This window comes from Limulus polyphemus, unplaced genomic scaffold, assembly GCF_000517525.1.
Source record: "Limulus polyphemus unplaced genomic scaffold, Limulus_polyphemus-2.1.2 Scaffold57, whole genome shotgun sequence".
NCBI classification, from domain to species: domain Eukaryota; kingdom Metazoa; phylum Arthropoda; class Merostomata; order Xiphosura; family Limulidae; genus Limulus; species Limulus polyphemus.
This window is the reverse complement of record NW_013665667.1, coordinates 443,462-458,146: the sequence shown is the minus strand read 5'-3', so window position 1 is coordinate 458,146 and position 14,685 is coordinate 443,462. Positions and strand designations below refer to the sequence as shown.

Genomic DNA, 14,685 nt, shown 5'->3' with positions numbered 1-14,685 from the left:
CGTCAATTTTGTTCGTGAGTTGAGTTTTATTGTGGGGAATGTTGGAGAGCTTTTCAACTATAGCTGGTGGGAATTTATTGGTGTAAATAAAGGAATTAACCACTTAAAGCATTAAAATATCCGTCTACAAGTTTGGAGTTTGTGAAAAACAAATCATAGATATTAGTAGGAATATCTAAAAATGGGCAAGTTGAAGTAAAAAAAGTGTCATATGATATAGAAAAGTGAAGATAGAGAATATATTTAAACATTCTTTTTAAAGTAAAAAATTAAAACTTATGTTGGAATTTGAATTATAAACCATTTTGATGCCAAGTTTATTAACATACATCTATAACAGTTCTTTAAATTTTGAATGGAACTCTGTAAAAGGTTATGACATGCACACTTTGACCCTACTCAATGTTCAAGGGTTAATAGTAATACTTTTTAAAGATGGAGTGGAGTACTTCTTAATAAAGAAAAGAACTGCAGCATATCAGGATTGAAGACAAAAAAAATGGCAGTCTAAATCTTAAGTCTACATGGGTTATAATTAGAGCTGGGCAATTAATCAATTACCTACGAGTTTTGGTTACATCAATTAGTCATGTAAAAATAACTGGTTAAATGAAATTCTGGTTAAAAATTACTGTCATGAAAATATTCAACTAACTGGAATTGGTGTTTCTGATTGTTACAACTATTTAAGTAATTAAAATATATGAAAAACTACTAAGGCAATCTGCCAATGTCCCTAATATTGAAGCACAGCACAGTTGAAAGGTTAGCAGTAACCAATAAAAACTTATGCTAATCTGTTAAATAAATAAATATTAATCAACTTTGTTAGAAATTAACAAAAACAATGAAGAAATGCAAGTGAAATAGTACAGCATGTTTTTTTGTTTATTTTTTTATTATTACTATTATACTAGATAATTCTACATGCCAAAAATCCTTTTGTTAAAATGGCTTCATTTTGAAAAAATGAAGAGTATCATTAACATTCTAATGTAGCAAATGATGGAGACTATTATTTATATTTGTGTGACTGTTAAATATTAAACATCTGGCAGTTATGCCTCATCACAATTATACAATAGGAAGCAACTAAAAATGTTGTTCTTAATAACTGTCTCAAGAGTATTTCATTTTGGGATTAATGTATTACTATGAAACCAGTGAGATGATTCTCAATACAACAGTAAATAAGTATTCAAAAATCAACATTTGCATTCAGTTAGTAATATATAAAATCCAGAATATTCTTTAATTTTACAACTGCTAGTATGTGGAAGATATTTTTTATACAAATGTGATAAAACTAATTATTAAAAATTTGAACTAGATTTACAATGTACAGACAGTTGATGCCAATGAGAAATTGTTTAATGAGATCAATGTTGTTACTAAGAAGAATACTGATATAATAACTGACTAATTTTAGACATACTGGTTGGGATTGTATGAAATGAAATAGTGAGGGCGAGATATAAGGAAGTGAATTAAGATGGTTTTTCTATACCAGATGGTCAAACAGCCAATCAAAGGGGATGTCATTTTAAACTTATTGTTAACAATTAATGAGTTAGCAATTATATCATTACCTTGTCTCTGCTAGTAGTTGCTAAACATAATCTTAACAAATAAACCTACAACTCTTTAGTCATAGATTAACAACAACCAACACTGTCTTTTGACAATAGGTCTTGATGTTAGTCAAGTTTATTAAGTTAAATTAGGCCCTTAAAGGATGTTAACTGATGGCAAGGTTGGTGTTGAAGACTATGAGACAACAGATTTTAAATGATTTCTTTTCTTCTATTTTTATATTAGCAATATTCCTGTCCCTAAACATTTTATGGATACTATCAGAATTGATCTAAATCATATAGATATTAATCCCTCAAGAGTAAAGTAGCAAGACTGAGAGGTTAACCCTCTCTCAGGGCAGGTCAAAGTGCATGTCATGAATTTTTAGAGTTACATTCAAAACTTAAATGACTATCATCATTGCAAATGAATAAACTTTGCCACAAAGTGTAGTTAATAAATCATATCTTAATACAAGATTAAAGGTTATTAATTCTATAAAGAAATAATTAAAAACTCCTCAGTCTTCCTTAGTACGAGAATTGTGACATTTGCTCTCAAGGTTTTCCTTCTTATTTATTTACCACCTCCCAAAGAAGTATGGAATTTAATGTATATATATTGCTCAGGCAAATAATTTTTTCTTTTACAACCTTCAATTTTATTTGTTTACAGAGCCATTCACTAGAAAATCAGATTTATTTGCCACACCCACCTGTCACATTCTCTCTTTCTTAAATTGCTAGTAGTTCTTTTCCTTTGTTTTATACTATTATTTATAACCAATAGAAAGCCAAATATATTAATCAATCAAATCATGTATTACATTATGTTGTTTTCTGCATATGGCCTTGTATTTTGTCTTTCAGTTTCAAGCTTCTCATGGGAATCACATTGACAAACCTTAGCTGAATTTTTAAAGCTCTTATTATATAGTTAGAAAGTCAGAAAAGTTATGATATTTATAGGTCAATGTTTGCTTTTTGTGTGTTTTTATCCTGTGTTCTTATGTGCATTATTTAATTAAGTAAAAGATTAGTATAGTAGTACCATTGGTATAAAAAAGTAGATTAAAGTTTGATTGACAGTCAGCAGAAAAAAAAATACTTAGGTAAGTACCATGTTTCTTGTTGTTTTTTTTGTGTATTATTTATGTAATTATAAAAGTAAATAATGTGTAAAAATTAGAAACTTATTAGGTTACATTAGGCAAGATAATGAATAATAAAAATAAAACATTCTTCACGAGGTATGCTCGCTAGCAGGTCTTGCATTATGTAATTTGATATGGTTACATAACAAATATCTCATAGTTGTGATATTTAATAAAAATTATATTAAAGAAACTCTGAAGGGCAATTTTAAGATCAGATATTTGAACATCTCTCACTTTTTGATAGGTCAACAGACTTAGCAGGTGCCCGAGGATTGGAGAGTTGCTAGTATTACTCCTACTTTTAAAGGTAGTGAAAAACTTGCCCTGGAAAGTTTATGCCAGGTAATCTTACTTTTATAGTGAAAAACCTTTAGAGTCTGAAATACATTATAAATCAGGGTTTCTCAGCCTTTGTACTCAAGATACACATATGCAATTAATGACTTTAGTTTATGGGAGTCATCCTGGGATATGACAGTCCATAACTGTGTGTCTAATGGCCTATGAGATGAGAATCACTTTCATACATGAAAACTTACATGGGTTCAGATGGGAAATCTTGCTTTCCTTTTAAGGACTACAAATCTGAATGACTGAAATGTAGATTGTGTACTTGGATTTTCTAGAAGCTTTTGAAAATATACCACATAAAAGATTAGTTAGAAAATTACAATAGTGGGGTTGGATAAAAAGCTGTGTTTGTAGAGTAGTTCAATGGGAGAAAACAAGAGGTTAAATGAATTTATTCAAACTGAACCCTTGTTACTAGTGGAGTGCCTTAGGGATTAATGCTTGGGGCCTTTGCTTTCTTACTTATATTAATGATAGTACAAGGGACATTAGTAAAGTTTGCTGATGACATTAAACTCTGGTAATTAACTGTACTGAGGCATTACAGAATAACTTAAGAGCATTTGGTAAGATGGGCATACATTTGGAAAATTTCACTTATAATAAGTGCAAGGTAATGTGTTTGGGCTATCAGCTTTAACTGCATGTTAAATGAGGATGGAAATGTATTTAATAGTGCAACTGAAGAATAGGTTCATGGTAGAGAAAAGTTAACCATTCAAGTTATTGAAGCAGTGTTCTGTTGCTAGTAACAGTTACATTGAAAGAGATTTTATTACATACCAAAAGAGATAATTATCTTTACACAAGTCATTAGTTGTGTCTCAACAAAAATACTGTTTCCTTCTCCAAGAATACTGACTTACTACTAGGATAATTCCAGGGTTGGAAGGATTCCCAAAGGGTCAGTTTAAAACCTCTTATTTTCTCTTGAAGATTACAAGATTGAGATGTGAATGGGATAAAGACCTTTGATTCTTGAGTTTGGATCTGAGAGAGTTTTTTCCCCGTTAGGGTGACAGACTTATTGAATGAGTAACCATCTATGATTTCCTTGAAAATAAAGGGTGGGTTTAAATTATTTTCTCAAGGGTGGGTGTGTAAGGACAGCCTTATAGACCAAATAGTCCCACATTATCTCTTTATTGATACATTTAATTTGTTAAATACTGTTTGAAGGATTTTTTTTTCTTCATGAAGTTATAAACTTGTGAAATGTATTCTTCTGAACTTTTGGTACCACAAATGAATTACACTCAGCGTTAAATATATGTGTACAGTTAACCCATTCACTGCACTTTGGACGTACATTTCCCAGTGAACTGGAAAATGTACATTCCAGCCGCAATGAAAGGGTTAAATACAGAAGTAATTTTTTTTTTCGCCTATGACAACTTAAAATTGTTAATACAATTTTATCTACATTAGAAAATACAATGCAGTAATTAATGTTTTACTTTTTAGCTAGTTTTTTTTGTATTTCCCTCTTTGAAACTTACCATTTAGGAATGTTACTACTATTATTTCATGAACTGTACTTTTTGTATATATTTTCCATGGATTATTTAAAAAGAGTTAATATTTTATTTCCTGGCTGTTGCTTACTTAATCATACCACCCCATTAAATGGCAAGATATGTTACATCATTTGCAATTCTATTTTACTACTAGGTAGAAGCACCAAGTCATTTGAAAACAGAATAAACATTACATGTTTTAGAGAATTTTTTTTTTCTAGCTATAATTTGTCATATTTGGCAAAAACACACACACACACTCTTGCATATTTTGATAGAAGGCTGCCAAGCATTCATTTACACATTACTTAAAGTATGCTCTATGGACGAATCATTTTTGTCACTTTCTCTCAAAAAAAATGCATGCTTATCACAATCATGCACTAGCACATGCCCTATTACAGCTTTGCCTAGGTAAAAGCTAAAAATTACAGACTAATAAATTTATGCCATCATTTAAAAAGAACACACTGTAAAAAAATGCTAGTAATCAGAACAAACAATAAAAATAAGATGATTATTGGAAGCTGAGATTCAAATAAATAAACATGGAACTAAAGACTTGTGGTGACACCCCTCCTTTTTTTTCTCCTCTGGTTATGCTTCCGAATCATCAGGTGGCCGAGAAGAGATATACAGATAACTTTTTGATTTCATTAAACTATCCACTAGCCACTCAACCTCAAGATTTAAGAAACGATTAACTTTCATTCTTCTACCTTGTACCCTAATTTAAGTAACTTCTTAATTCTTTAGTATTGAAAGCCATACCAGATAACTTCGTCCAAATTATTGAACCAGCTATTAAGTAATATTCATCTCACCACTTAAACTGATTGACATGCCAGACAATGTTTAAGTCTATTGCTAGGTAGCCAACGTTTGTTTGAGATTGAAGGAAGTCATGTAATTCTTAGTTTTATTAAATCAGACAAGTTAACCATTAGAGGAACATTTCTAATTACTCTTAAGTTAGATATTAGCCATACCATCCTCACAATAACAGTGAGGCTTGCTATTTAGTTCCTTGACACTGGCTTCCACTCTATAAAAATTCCTCAACAAGGTACGAGGAAAAATGTTAGTTATTTCCAAGATCATCAACAATGGCAACTATCTAATATCACAGATTGACTTTAACATATCTAAAACTGTTTGTAAATAAAAACATTTACTTGAGTCTTAGAATCCGGTCCAGCCCACCAGAAAACTCCACTTCTTCTCAGTTCTGCTAACTTAGCATTGAGTTTGTGTGCTAAAACTACAGTTAAAGGCATACACTCTTCCGTTTCATCAGTAGCATAGCCAAACATCAACCCCTAATGGAGAGAACAGAAAAAGAAAGTTTAATAGTAAGTATTTTCATTTGTTTCAATTTCCTTTCAACATTGTTGTTTATAACGATAGAGAGAGAAAAAGAAATATTACACACATTGTAAATGCTTCTTTGATGTTAAGGTCTGATTATAGAAAAAAAAAGTCTTAAATCATAATTTTATTACCAAACATTTTACTAAGAGGATTCTCATCACAAACTTGCTTCAATGAACTTTATTTATACGTCTTTTATATACTTAGTACTATCAACCAATTTGTTACTATTAATTTTCTGTCTTTCTTCCTATGTAGATATAGAAAAATAAAATCTGACCACTATTGTAATTTCAAAATAAAGGTAAGTTTCTGTGATAATAGGTCTCAATTAATGCTACTTGTCCTCTAACTTGTGTAATTAGAAACCAAATCAAAATATAGACATCCCTCCCCTTGTCAAATACCATAGTAGTTTAACTAGTGCAAATAAGCAAAGTTTGTTAATACTGCTCAATGGGCTATCTGTGTTGCATCATCCCTAAGGACAGAGCCAAATATTTTAGCATTATAAGCCCTCAAACTTACCAATGAAGAGATAGAAATTAATACACTAGCACTTTGCTTGAAGCTACTTTACAAAAAAAAATAGTTAAACCTCACCATAACGTGTTATATGTAAATCATATCTGGTGCACTCGTTGAGTGAACATTTATGGAAAACTTACCTTCTAACAACAAATGAAGCCTAATTAAATTTCTACACTTTCAAAAGCGTAACATGTTTGAGATATAATAGCATGGTTTTGTGCAAAACACAAATGTAACCATAAGTCTATTAGAAAAGACAGATTGCAGCTTTTTTTTTCTTGGAAAATAATTTGTCAGATATTTGTCACCACATACTTCACCTACTCACCATTTTTCTCATTTATATAAAGTGCAAAAAGAACTACAAAACAGAAAATGTAAGAATAAAACTTATTTTGTCATTAACACTAATACTACAATACATTGAGGAGACTACTGAGAAGTTTGTTACAACACTCAATTTATGCAAGCACATTTTTTTTGTATGTTAGTATTAAGTGTCACTTAACATTAACCTTCAACTATGTATTCTCTCCTTGTATCATGTTTGTTTTACAAACTCACAGAAATATAATGTTGGCACATGTAAGCTGACACAATAGTTGAGGCATTATGGGAAACATCTTGACACGGCCTTTTGGGGTCAATAATTATTATGTAGGTAAACTTTAGGTGCTAGAAAATGGGCAGAATTAAAACTTACTAAATTTTACTATTGCTTGAGTAGGCAAATATAACTTAAATGTGAGACGATGGTAAAATTATTCCTGTGTGTTGATTCATTGAAAGAGAGAGAGAGAAAAAAAACTTTCATTAACAACTAGCTACTACGACATTATAAAATTAGAGATGTACATAAAAAAGTTACAGAAATTACAGTTGATTCAAAACCATTCACACCTGATCTCCTGCTCCAATTTCTTCTTCTTTCTTATTCTCATAAACACCTCTAGCAATTTCAGGGTTTTGTTGTTCAACAGCCACCAAAACATTGCAGGTTTTGTAATCAAAGCCTTAAAGTGGAAAAAGTATTGTTTTTTTTACATGCACCAAGATACTTGCAGATATATAAAGTCATCTTTCTACTTCTATCCTTAATTTACTTGGATACCATGCATGATCTAAAGAACTAAAGATTGTTTTCAATAAAGATAACATTTCAGGCACAAGTATTCATATTACTACTACAAGTGCACTCAGAAGAACAAATCTGTTTATGCATTTAAATTGCTCAATCAGATTGTGGCAAAAATATTGGAAGACCATTTCTTCTACTAAATGGTCTTTCAAGTTTCAGATAAAGAAAACTAAGAACACCACTAGTTAAAACACCAGTACTTTTTTTGATAATGGAGTTTGCCTGAGGCATAATTTTTAAGTGTGGTAGAATCTGCAACATTGATGTTTAAAGGAAACTGGAAGAGTATTTTAGACAGAGTTAGACAAGAGGTTTCTAAGTGTAGTTTAAGCTAGGTAGTAGTAGAAAATGGAATAACCTAAATGGACCAAATGATGACTCATGATACACCATATAAATATTTCCTAAAATAATATGCATTAAGGTCAAATATACTGAATCAAGAAGACAGTGAAGAAATATGGAGTATTTCCTAAAAGTAACAGCATTAAACATCAAAATTAATGTTGGTCCTTTGGCTACAAATTTAAGATAAAACATCAAAATGCCAAATGAATTATAAAAGCAAGATTTAATCAGAAACAAATCAACCTGCCAAATACAATTAAGTGCTTAGGCTCTTGAGCCGAGGTATGTGTGATATGATTGTGAAAAATTAGTTGAGAATTTTAAGTCATTACAAAATGTTTATGCATAGCAAACTAATTTACTTGTTAAGATATTTCAGTGTTTGTTTTATGGTCTTTAACTTGCACTACTTCTAAATTAATTTAAAACTTAATACAAATCAATATAAAATTCACATAGATTGGGAAGAAGATAACTGGTTTTGAAAAATTTGTAAAAGTTATTTCACAAGAGTTAAATTATCAAGACAGAAATTAAACAATGACTTTCAATCCTTTCATTTTTATTAAGCTTGACTAAAATACTATAATCAAGAAATATTTCTCATTACAACATCTACAATTCTAATACTGGCTTTAAATTTACGATTAAAAACAGTATTTTACCTTTTGAGCAGCTGTCATATCCAATCTTCTTCACAGTTTCTCTTACAATATCGTGATAATTAATATTGGCCTTAGATGTGATTTCTCCAAAAACCATTATCATACCCGTCTTGGATGCAGTTTCTAATAACGTTATAAAAATGTATTTTATATTTAATAGTTCATAAATAGCTTATGTTTTTCACTAACAATGCACATTTAAAATATTCAGTTCTATTTTGTGTAGAATACCAAAAGATACAGTAAAATATCAAGCATTAATGCAAAAAAAGTAAATTGGGGAATTCTCATTGTTATTTATATAAACAGGATTTTATGTCAACACTAAAATGTGGTATGCACCAATAATTTTAAAACCAGTGTCAATGAATAGTTTTGCATATGTGAGATGCCAAGTGTTTCATTCTTCTATACCAACTCAAGTATGTCAAACACTTAAAAATTATTCAAAAAACTAAAATAAACATCAAGAAAAGTGAAAAAAAACAAACATTTTAAATATTAATTATCTGTTTGATTCCTTTTAAGTTTTACAAAACTATTTTACATCAAACAAGTATATTAAAAATCACAAGTTTTTGTTTTACTTTCTTTTTAATGTGTACGAGTTCGTGTAAAAAAAAAAAAAAAGGTGGGGGGGGGGGGGAAATCAAGAGTAACGATTGGCACTTCCATTAAACAGAAAAGGAAATATATGTACATTACTTTCCAAGATAATTACACAATTATTCAGTTACCTTTCAAGTTTCCTCTGAATACTTTTCAATCCACAATTTAGGTTTGTAAGTAAACAATTATTACAATAACAGGTTGTTTCATTACAACTTAACTTTTCTCTTAACTATTTTAATGAAATAAGCTTAGGAATGACAAAGAAACTGATTTTTAAAGAAGCTTGTATCTACAAGACAAATTTAAGAAAACAAATTTAGCTGTTATTTATTTCAACAATAGTTTATGTGGTAAATTTTAGTTATTACAAACTTCATCTCACCACATGCCACTTTAGCATCAGGATCTTGAGTGAGATGAGCATCCAGTATTGCATCACTAATCTGGTCACACATCTTATCTGTGTAAAAAAGTGTGTGTATTACATCATGCTTTAACACATATTTTTGTAGTTTCTATACAAAACTAATACAAATAATTTCATTCTTTGATAAACCCCTTTAAAAGGATTAAAAACAAACATACTATAGCATACAAGTTACAAGTAAGTTTTATTATTATTATCGTTGTTTAAAAGAAATTAAGCAACACTAAATGTGAATTTAAATGAATGTCTGACAGCTTTCTGCAAATAATGTTAAAGCTGTAACAACTGAAATAGTATAAAAATATTTTTTTAAGGGTTCCAATAACTATTTGTAAATTCTTATTTGTTATTATTATATTAGTTATTGCAGTTACTAATTAAAAGCATAAACTTCATTATTAACATACATGTATATCATTTTAATGACAAAAGTACATCAATACTTAGCATTTCTGTTTCAATCTACATTTGAAGTGCTAAGTTTACTGTCAAAAAATTGATTATTTGATTATTGAGCATCTAAAAATATAATTGTTGTATTACCTTAAAATTATTATTTGAACTTTCAAAAATGACTTTTAAACTTAAGAGTTATTTTAATATCACTAATAATAAATGTAGTATTTATCTACTACCCAAACAAAAATATTTAAAGAAAATAGGAAAACGTTAAAATTTATGCAAAGTTCTACATGTATTATGCAAGTATCTTTAAATAAAAAGTTGGAATGATGGAGTGCAATGTATTAAATAAATCGACATTATTAAACCCAGCAATGCAGCATGTGCTCAACGTCTTGTGAATTCGAACTGTTGAAAAGCAACCATGTCCCACATAAAATTCTCATTCCCAAAGTAGTCTATTTAATGATATACTAAATATGTAAATTGAAATTATCTAGCTAAAACTCGGCCCTTCAACGGTCAATTCTTCTATTTTTACGTCAAGATGTTATTTAATTAATGTTATTATTATTGTTTAACATTCAACCACATAGTAACAAAGTTGTACTACATCAGTACATCATGATGGCATTACGGCTCACACGAGTTTTATTGTACTGTTATTTCGCTAAGCCTAATTGGGCTTGCTCTACCTATCCTTAGCGTCTGTAACTGTTGTCTCGATCCGGTTTGCCCGTCTTAACAGGAAGCTGGAGATAAAACTTTGCACCCATCCGCTGAATCGCCGGTCCCAATAGTATAATACTAGGCCTTAATTTAACAGAAAGGTTAAGACACATTTCTTACCAGGATGTCCCTCTCCAACAGATTCTGATGTGAAAAGAAAACTTTCCAGTGTATCATGTTCAGTCGCAATGTGAGCTTCGCCATTCATCATACATTCTACAACCACAGCGTTTTCCGACATCGTTCTACTAGTATATTCCCAAACTATTGAAACAACCCAACAACGAATGGAAAAGAGACCGAAACACATTCGCTCCTCTATTTTATACCTACAGATGTTAATTCCACTGCGCATGAATGTACCTTTCTATCTCATTGGCCATCGTGAATTGTCGATCTTCCAACCTACACAACGTTAGAACACATGCATGTAACACCTAAAGTGAGTGCTGTGTTTTAATACTTGTATTAATTAAAATAGTTTATAGGAACATGCACTTTCTTGTAACCCAATCACTTTATCATCATATAATGTACAGAAAACTGTTCCTTGGGCAACCGGATTTTGCAAAAAGATTATAGACACTTTAATAGAAAAATATCCCTTGTTTACTGCACTGAAAGCTGAAGAAAATTGGTTATCTTTGGGTAGATACTAGACAAAATAGCTCGATGAATTTGGGAATGCTTATTGTTTTTGGTAATCATTCTTTGCTGTAAGCTAAATATATATGCAAATTGGGTAATAAAAATAAGGTACTCACGTGGCTTCTATGCAGCTGATGAAACATTGTGCCAATGTATTTTCACTAATAAAAATATTGTTGTAAGAGGACGTAGGACACCTATAAAGTTCGAAAGATGTGTCTCAAGCTTTTTCTAGTATATTCTAAGGTAGATTATAAATACGACGTTCCGAGAAGCATTGTTAGGTCAGTTAAAGTTTTTTCAAGGTAGCAAGCGAACCAAGCAGTGTGTTAGCTATTGCCGTTACTTTGTACATGTTGATTTCTTTTAGGTAAATAAGGCCATTTGTATGTTAGGCCTACAGCAATTTACGGAAGTGTCCAAATGTTGAACTTTCGAGAAACATTTTAGGAGGAAATAATTTATTATCGTTACCTTGCCTAGACATTGAATTATTTTCACCAGATACTTAAAAAAAAAACAAAAAAACGCCAGTGAAAGAACTGGGCTCCAACACTGGTGTCAGAAGAGGAGTATTATTTTTGTGAAAATAAAATAGAACTTTGAATATACTTGAAATAGAAATTAAACTGCTGAAGATGGCGATCTTAAGGTCAAGTAAAGAGATTCAAGCATTACATGAGATGATGAAATTATTAAGACAAGATATAGAGAAAGAGAGAACAAATGAAAAAAAAACTAAGATGAAATTTACGAGACACCAAAACAAGACCAAGAAGCAAGAGACCAGAGCTTGAAGGAGTTAAAAGAAAAAGACGTGCTATTTAAGGAAGAATTAAAATGAAAAATAAATATGATTGAAGACAAGATGATGAAACTATAGGGGGTGTACAGAGGGATTACAACAATAAGATTGAAGAAGTACAGCAAAGCTGTAATGACAAAATTAACGAATTCAAAAAATATGAAACTGCTTGCCCAGCTACTATCTTACCCAGATCCTCTTCCCTTTAAATGGTGGATTATTTGGTACATGACCAATTTATAGACGCCATAACAGAGGAGGATATGGGAATTAAGGTGAGGCAGAGGTACACATTTTTAAAGGAAGCTCTGCATTTGGCGAATGAACAAGAATCCATTAAGGTTGTAGGTAAACAACTAAAGACACCCTCTTGAAGTTAAGGAATTGTCAGAAACATCAACTCAGACTGTCGATAGCATAGAACAATGATGGACAAGCTGTTGTTCATGACACCCCCTTTCTAAACTACTTTGTTGTGCCACCAGCACCTCATATAACATATTTGTGCATATATATACTGTACATGTAAGTTTCCCATGTTATTTACTGTTACTCTATTACTTAATAGTAGTAATATTGGTATGGTAGTTTTTAAAACTTCTTTATTTTTAGATGTGTACTTTCATATCTAACTTATATGCTCCTATATTCATAGTTGCATGCCCCTATACCAACTCTCTGTACCCCTTTGGGAGGGGGCAAACTGGCATAGAAAGAACTAAAAAGAATGGTTAAACAACTAGTTACACAGAATGGAGGAAATAAAGCACAAGACAATGGGCGATTCAAGTGTAACTTGAAGGGACATATTGCCAAAAACTGTAGACAAAGGTCTGTATAGAACAAGATCTCCTCTCAAAGGATACAAGAAAGAAGTATATTATAAACTTGGCCATTACACCCAAGACTGTAAAGAATCAATAGCTGTTACCAAGCCAAGGAGACAGAGCCCAACCAGATTAAAGGAACAATGCAGAGCTAATGAGGCATCAAGAAAACAGGAATTAGTTAGATTTATGAGGCGAAGTTCAGCTGGAAATATTCCATTTACCGCGAATAAGAAAAGAAGTACATTATTTGAGGAAATTTGTCCACGATTCCACGGATTTGTTGACGGAAAACCTTGAAGTATGCTGATTGATACTGGTTCTATGGATACAACTGTTTGTCCTGATTTCTTAACGATAGATGGAAAATTACCTCCGGAGATGAAGAAAAAGAGGAATTGGTGTAACCAGTAGGCGGACATAAAGTTCCAGCAAAAGGTAAGCTGGAAGTTATCCTTACTATAGGAAGCTTTTTTGGGCTTTATGATATTTGGGTAATTGACAACGAGAAAGAGTGCATTTTAGGAACTGACTTCATGTGAGACGTGGTTGTGAGGTTAAACTAATTTCAAATGGTTTCATAATCTATGACCAGGAAATCCCTGTGCACTACAAGGCAATTACTACATCAGAAGTTGAATGTCCAGTGGAAACAGGGACAGTGATCATTGTACCACCAAGAAGGGAGATACTCATATCAAGAATTAATAGCAATAACTCTTTATATAGTGACTGGGCATAATGAAACCAAATAATCCAGTATATCATGAGGGATTGATAGTAAAAAGAGCTCTCCTATATGTGATGAAAAAATATGCCATATGGGGCTTTAATTAGAAAAGGCTTAGATGAGCTTGTGATATAGAGAAAGGTAGTTATGCTGTAAGTGCTCATAAAAATGGATTTCATCAAGGTGACATCAAAGTATAGCTGGACAGTTCTCGTCACGAGAGAGGACAAACTCCAAAGTTAAGTAGGTGTTCAGAAAGAAGATGGTCAGAGGCAAAGATCTCCCATCGTGATTGTCTTTGGAAATATGTCGGCAAGAGAACAGTCAACTGGATAACTCTTGAGAAGAATGGTTCAGTGAAATCTCAACTTGCAAAAGAACTCAGAGCTCCCGATGAAGCTACTTCCAGTTGATTCATCCAATCACCTATTTGAGGAGAACTCCACCAACAACAGGACTGCTAGCAACAACATGGGACAAGATGTCATCCCATTCATATACCATGGACCTTGAAAGAAAAGAACACCAAAAACACTTGGTGAATGAACAGGTTAGTGTAGTGTTTTATTATTTTTCCATATTAGCATTGTTAAAGGTCCTTCACAATCCAAGAAGGACGCGGTTTTGTGAGTTATATTTTTAATGCCGTAATTAGTTAGCTAGATGGAGGAGAACACCTAGAACATTTGAAGAATTTGACGTCAGGCTTTTTCTAGTACATTCGAATGTAGATTATAAATACGACGTTCTGTGAAGCGTCGTTCGATTAGTTAGAGAGTTTAGAGTGATTTGAAGATAGCGGACAAGTTAGTGTGTTAACTATCGCAGTTACTTTGTACATGAAAAGTTTTTT

At 31.5% G+C, this 14,685-nt stretch overlaps 1 protein-coding gene across 2 annotated transcripts in view; it reads right to left on the bottom strand.

Moving 5' to 3' along the window:
- The window catches only part of LOC106464150 (S-adenosylmethionine synthase-like), a 33,169-nt gene that overhangs the window by 11,557 nt on the left and 6,927 nt on the right, over positions 1-14,685 (bottom strand). The window contains exons 1-5 of one of the 2 annotated variants that reach the window (XM_013924271.2): positions 10,943-11,184; positions 9,647-9,724; positions 8,653-8,775; positions 7,402-7,514; positions 5,775-5,918 (exon numbers count right to left, since the gene is read on the bottom strand). In XM_013924271.2, the coding sequence (XP_013779725.2) occupies positions 5,775-5,918; positions 7,402-7,514; positions 8,653-8,775; positions 9,647-9,724; positions 10,943-11,177 (693 nt within the window). In that variant the 5' untranslated portion in view covers positions 11,178-11,184. Of the gene's footprint in view, positions 1-5,774; positions 5,919-7,401; positions 7,515-8,652; positions 8,776-9,646; positions 9,725-10,942; positions 11,185-14,685 lie in introns of those variants that run through there. The other variant, XM_022391990.1, reaches the window with a different exon arrangement.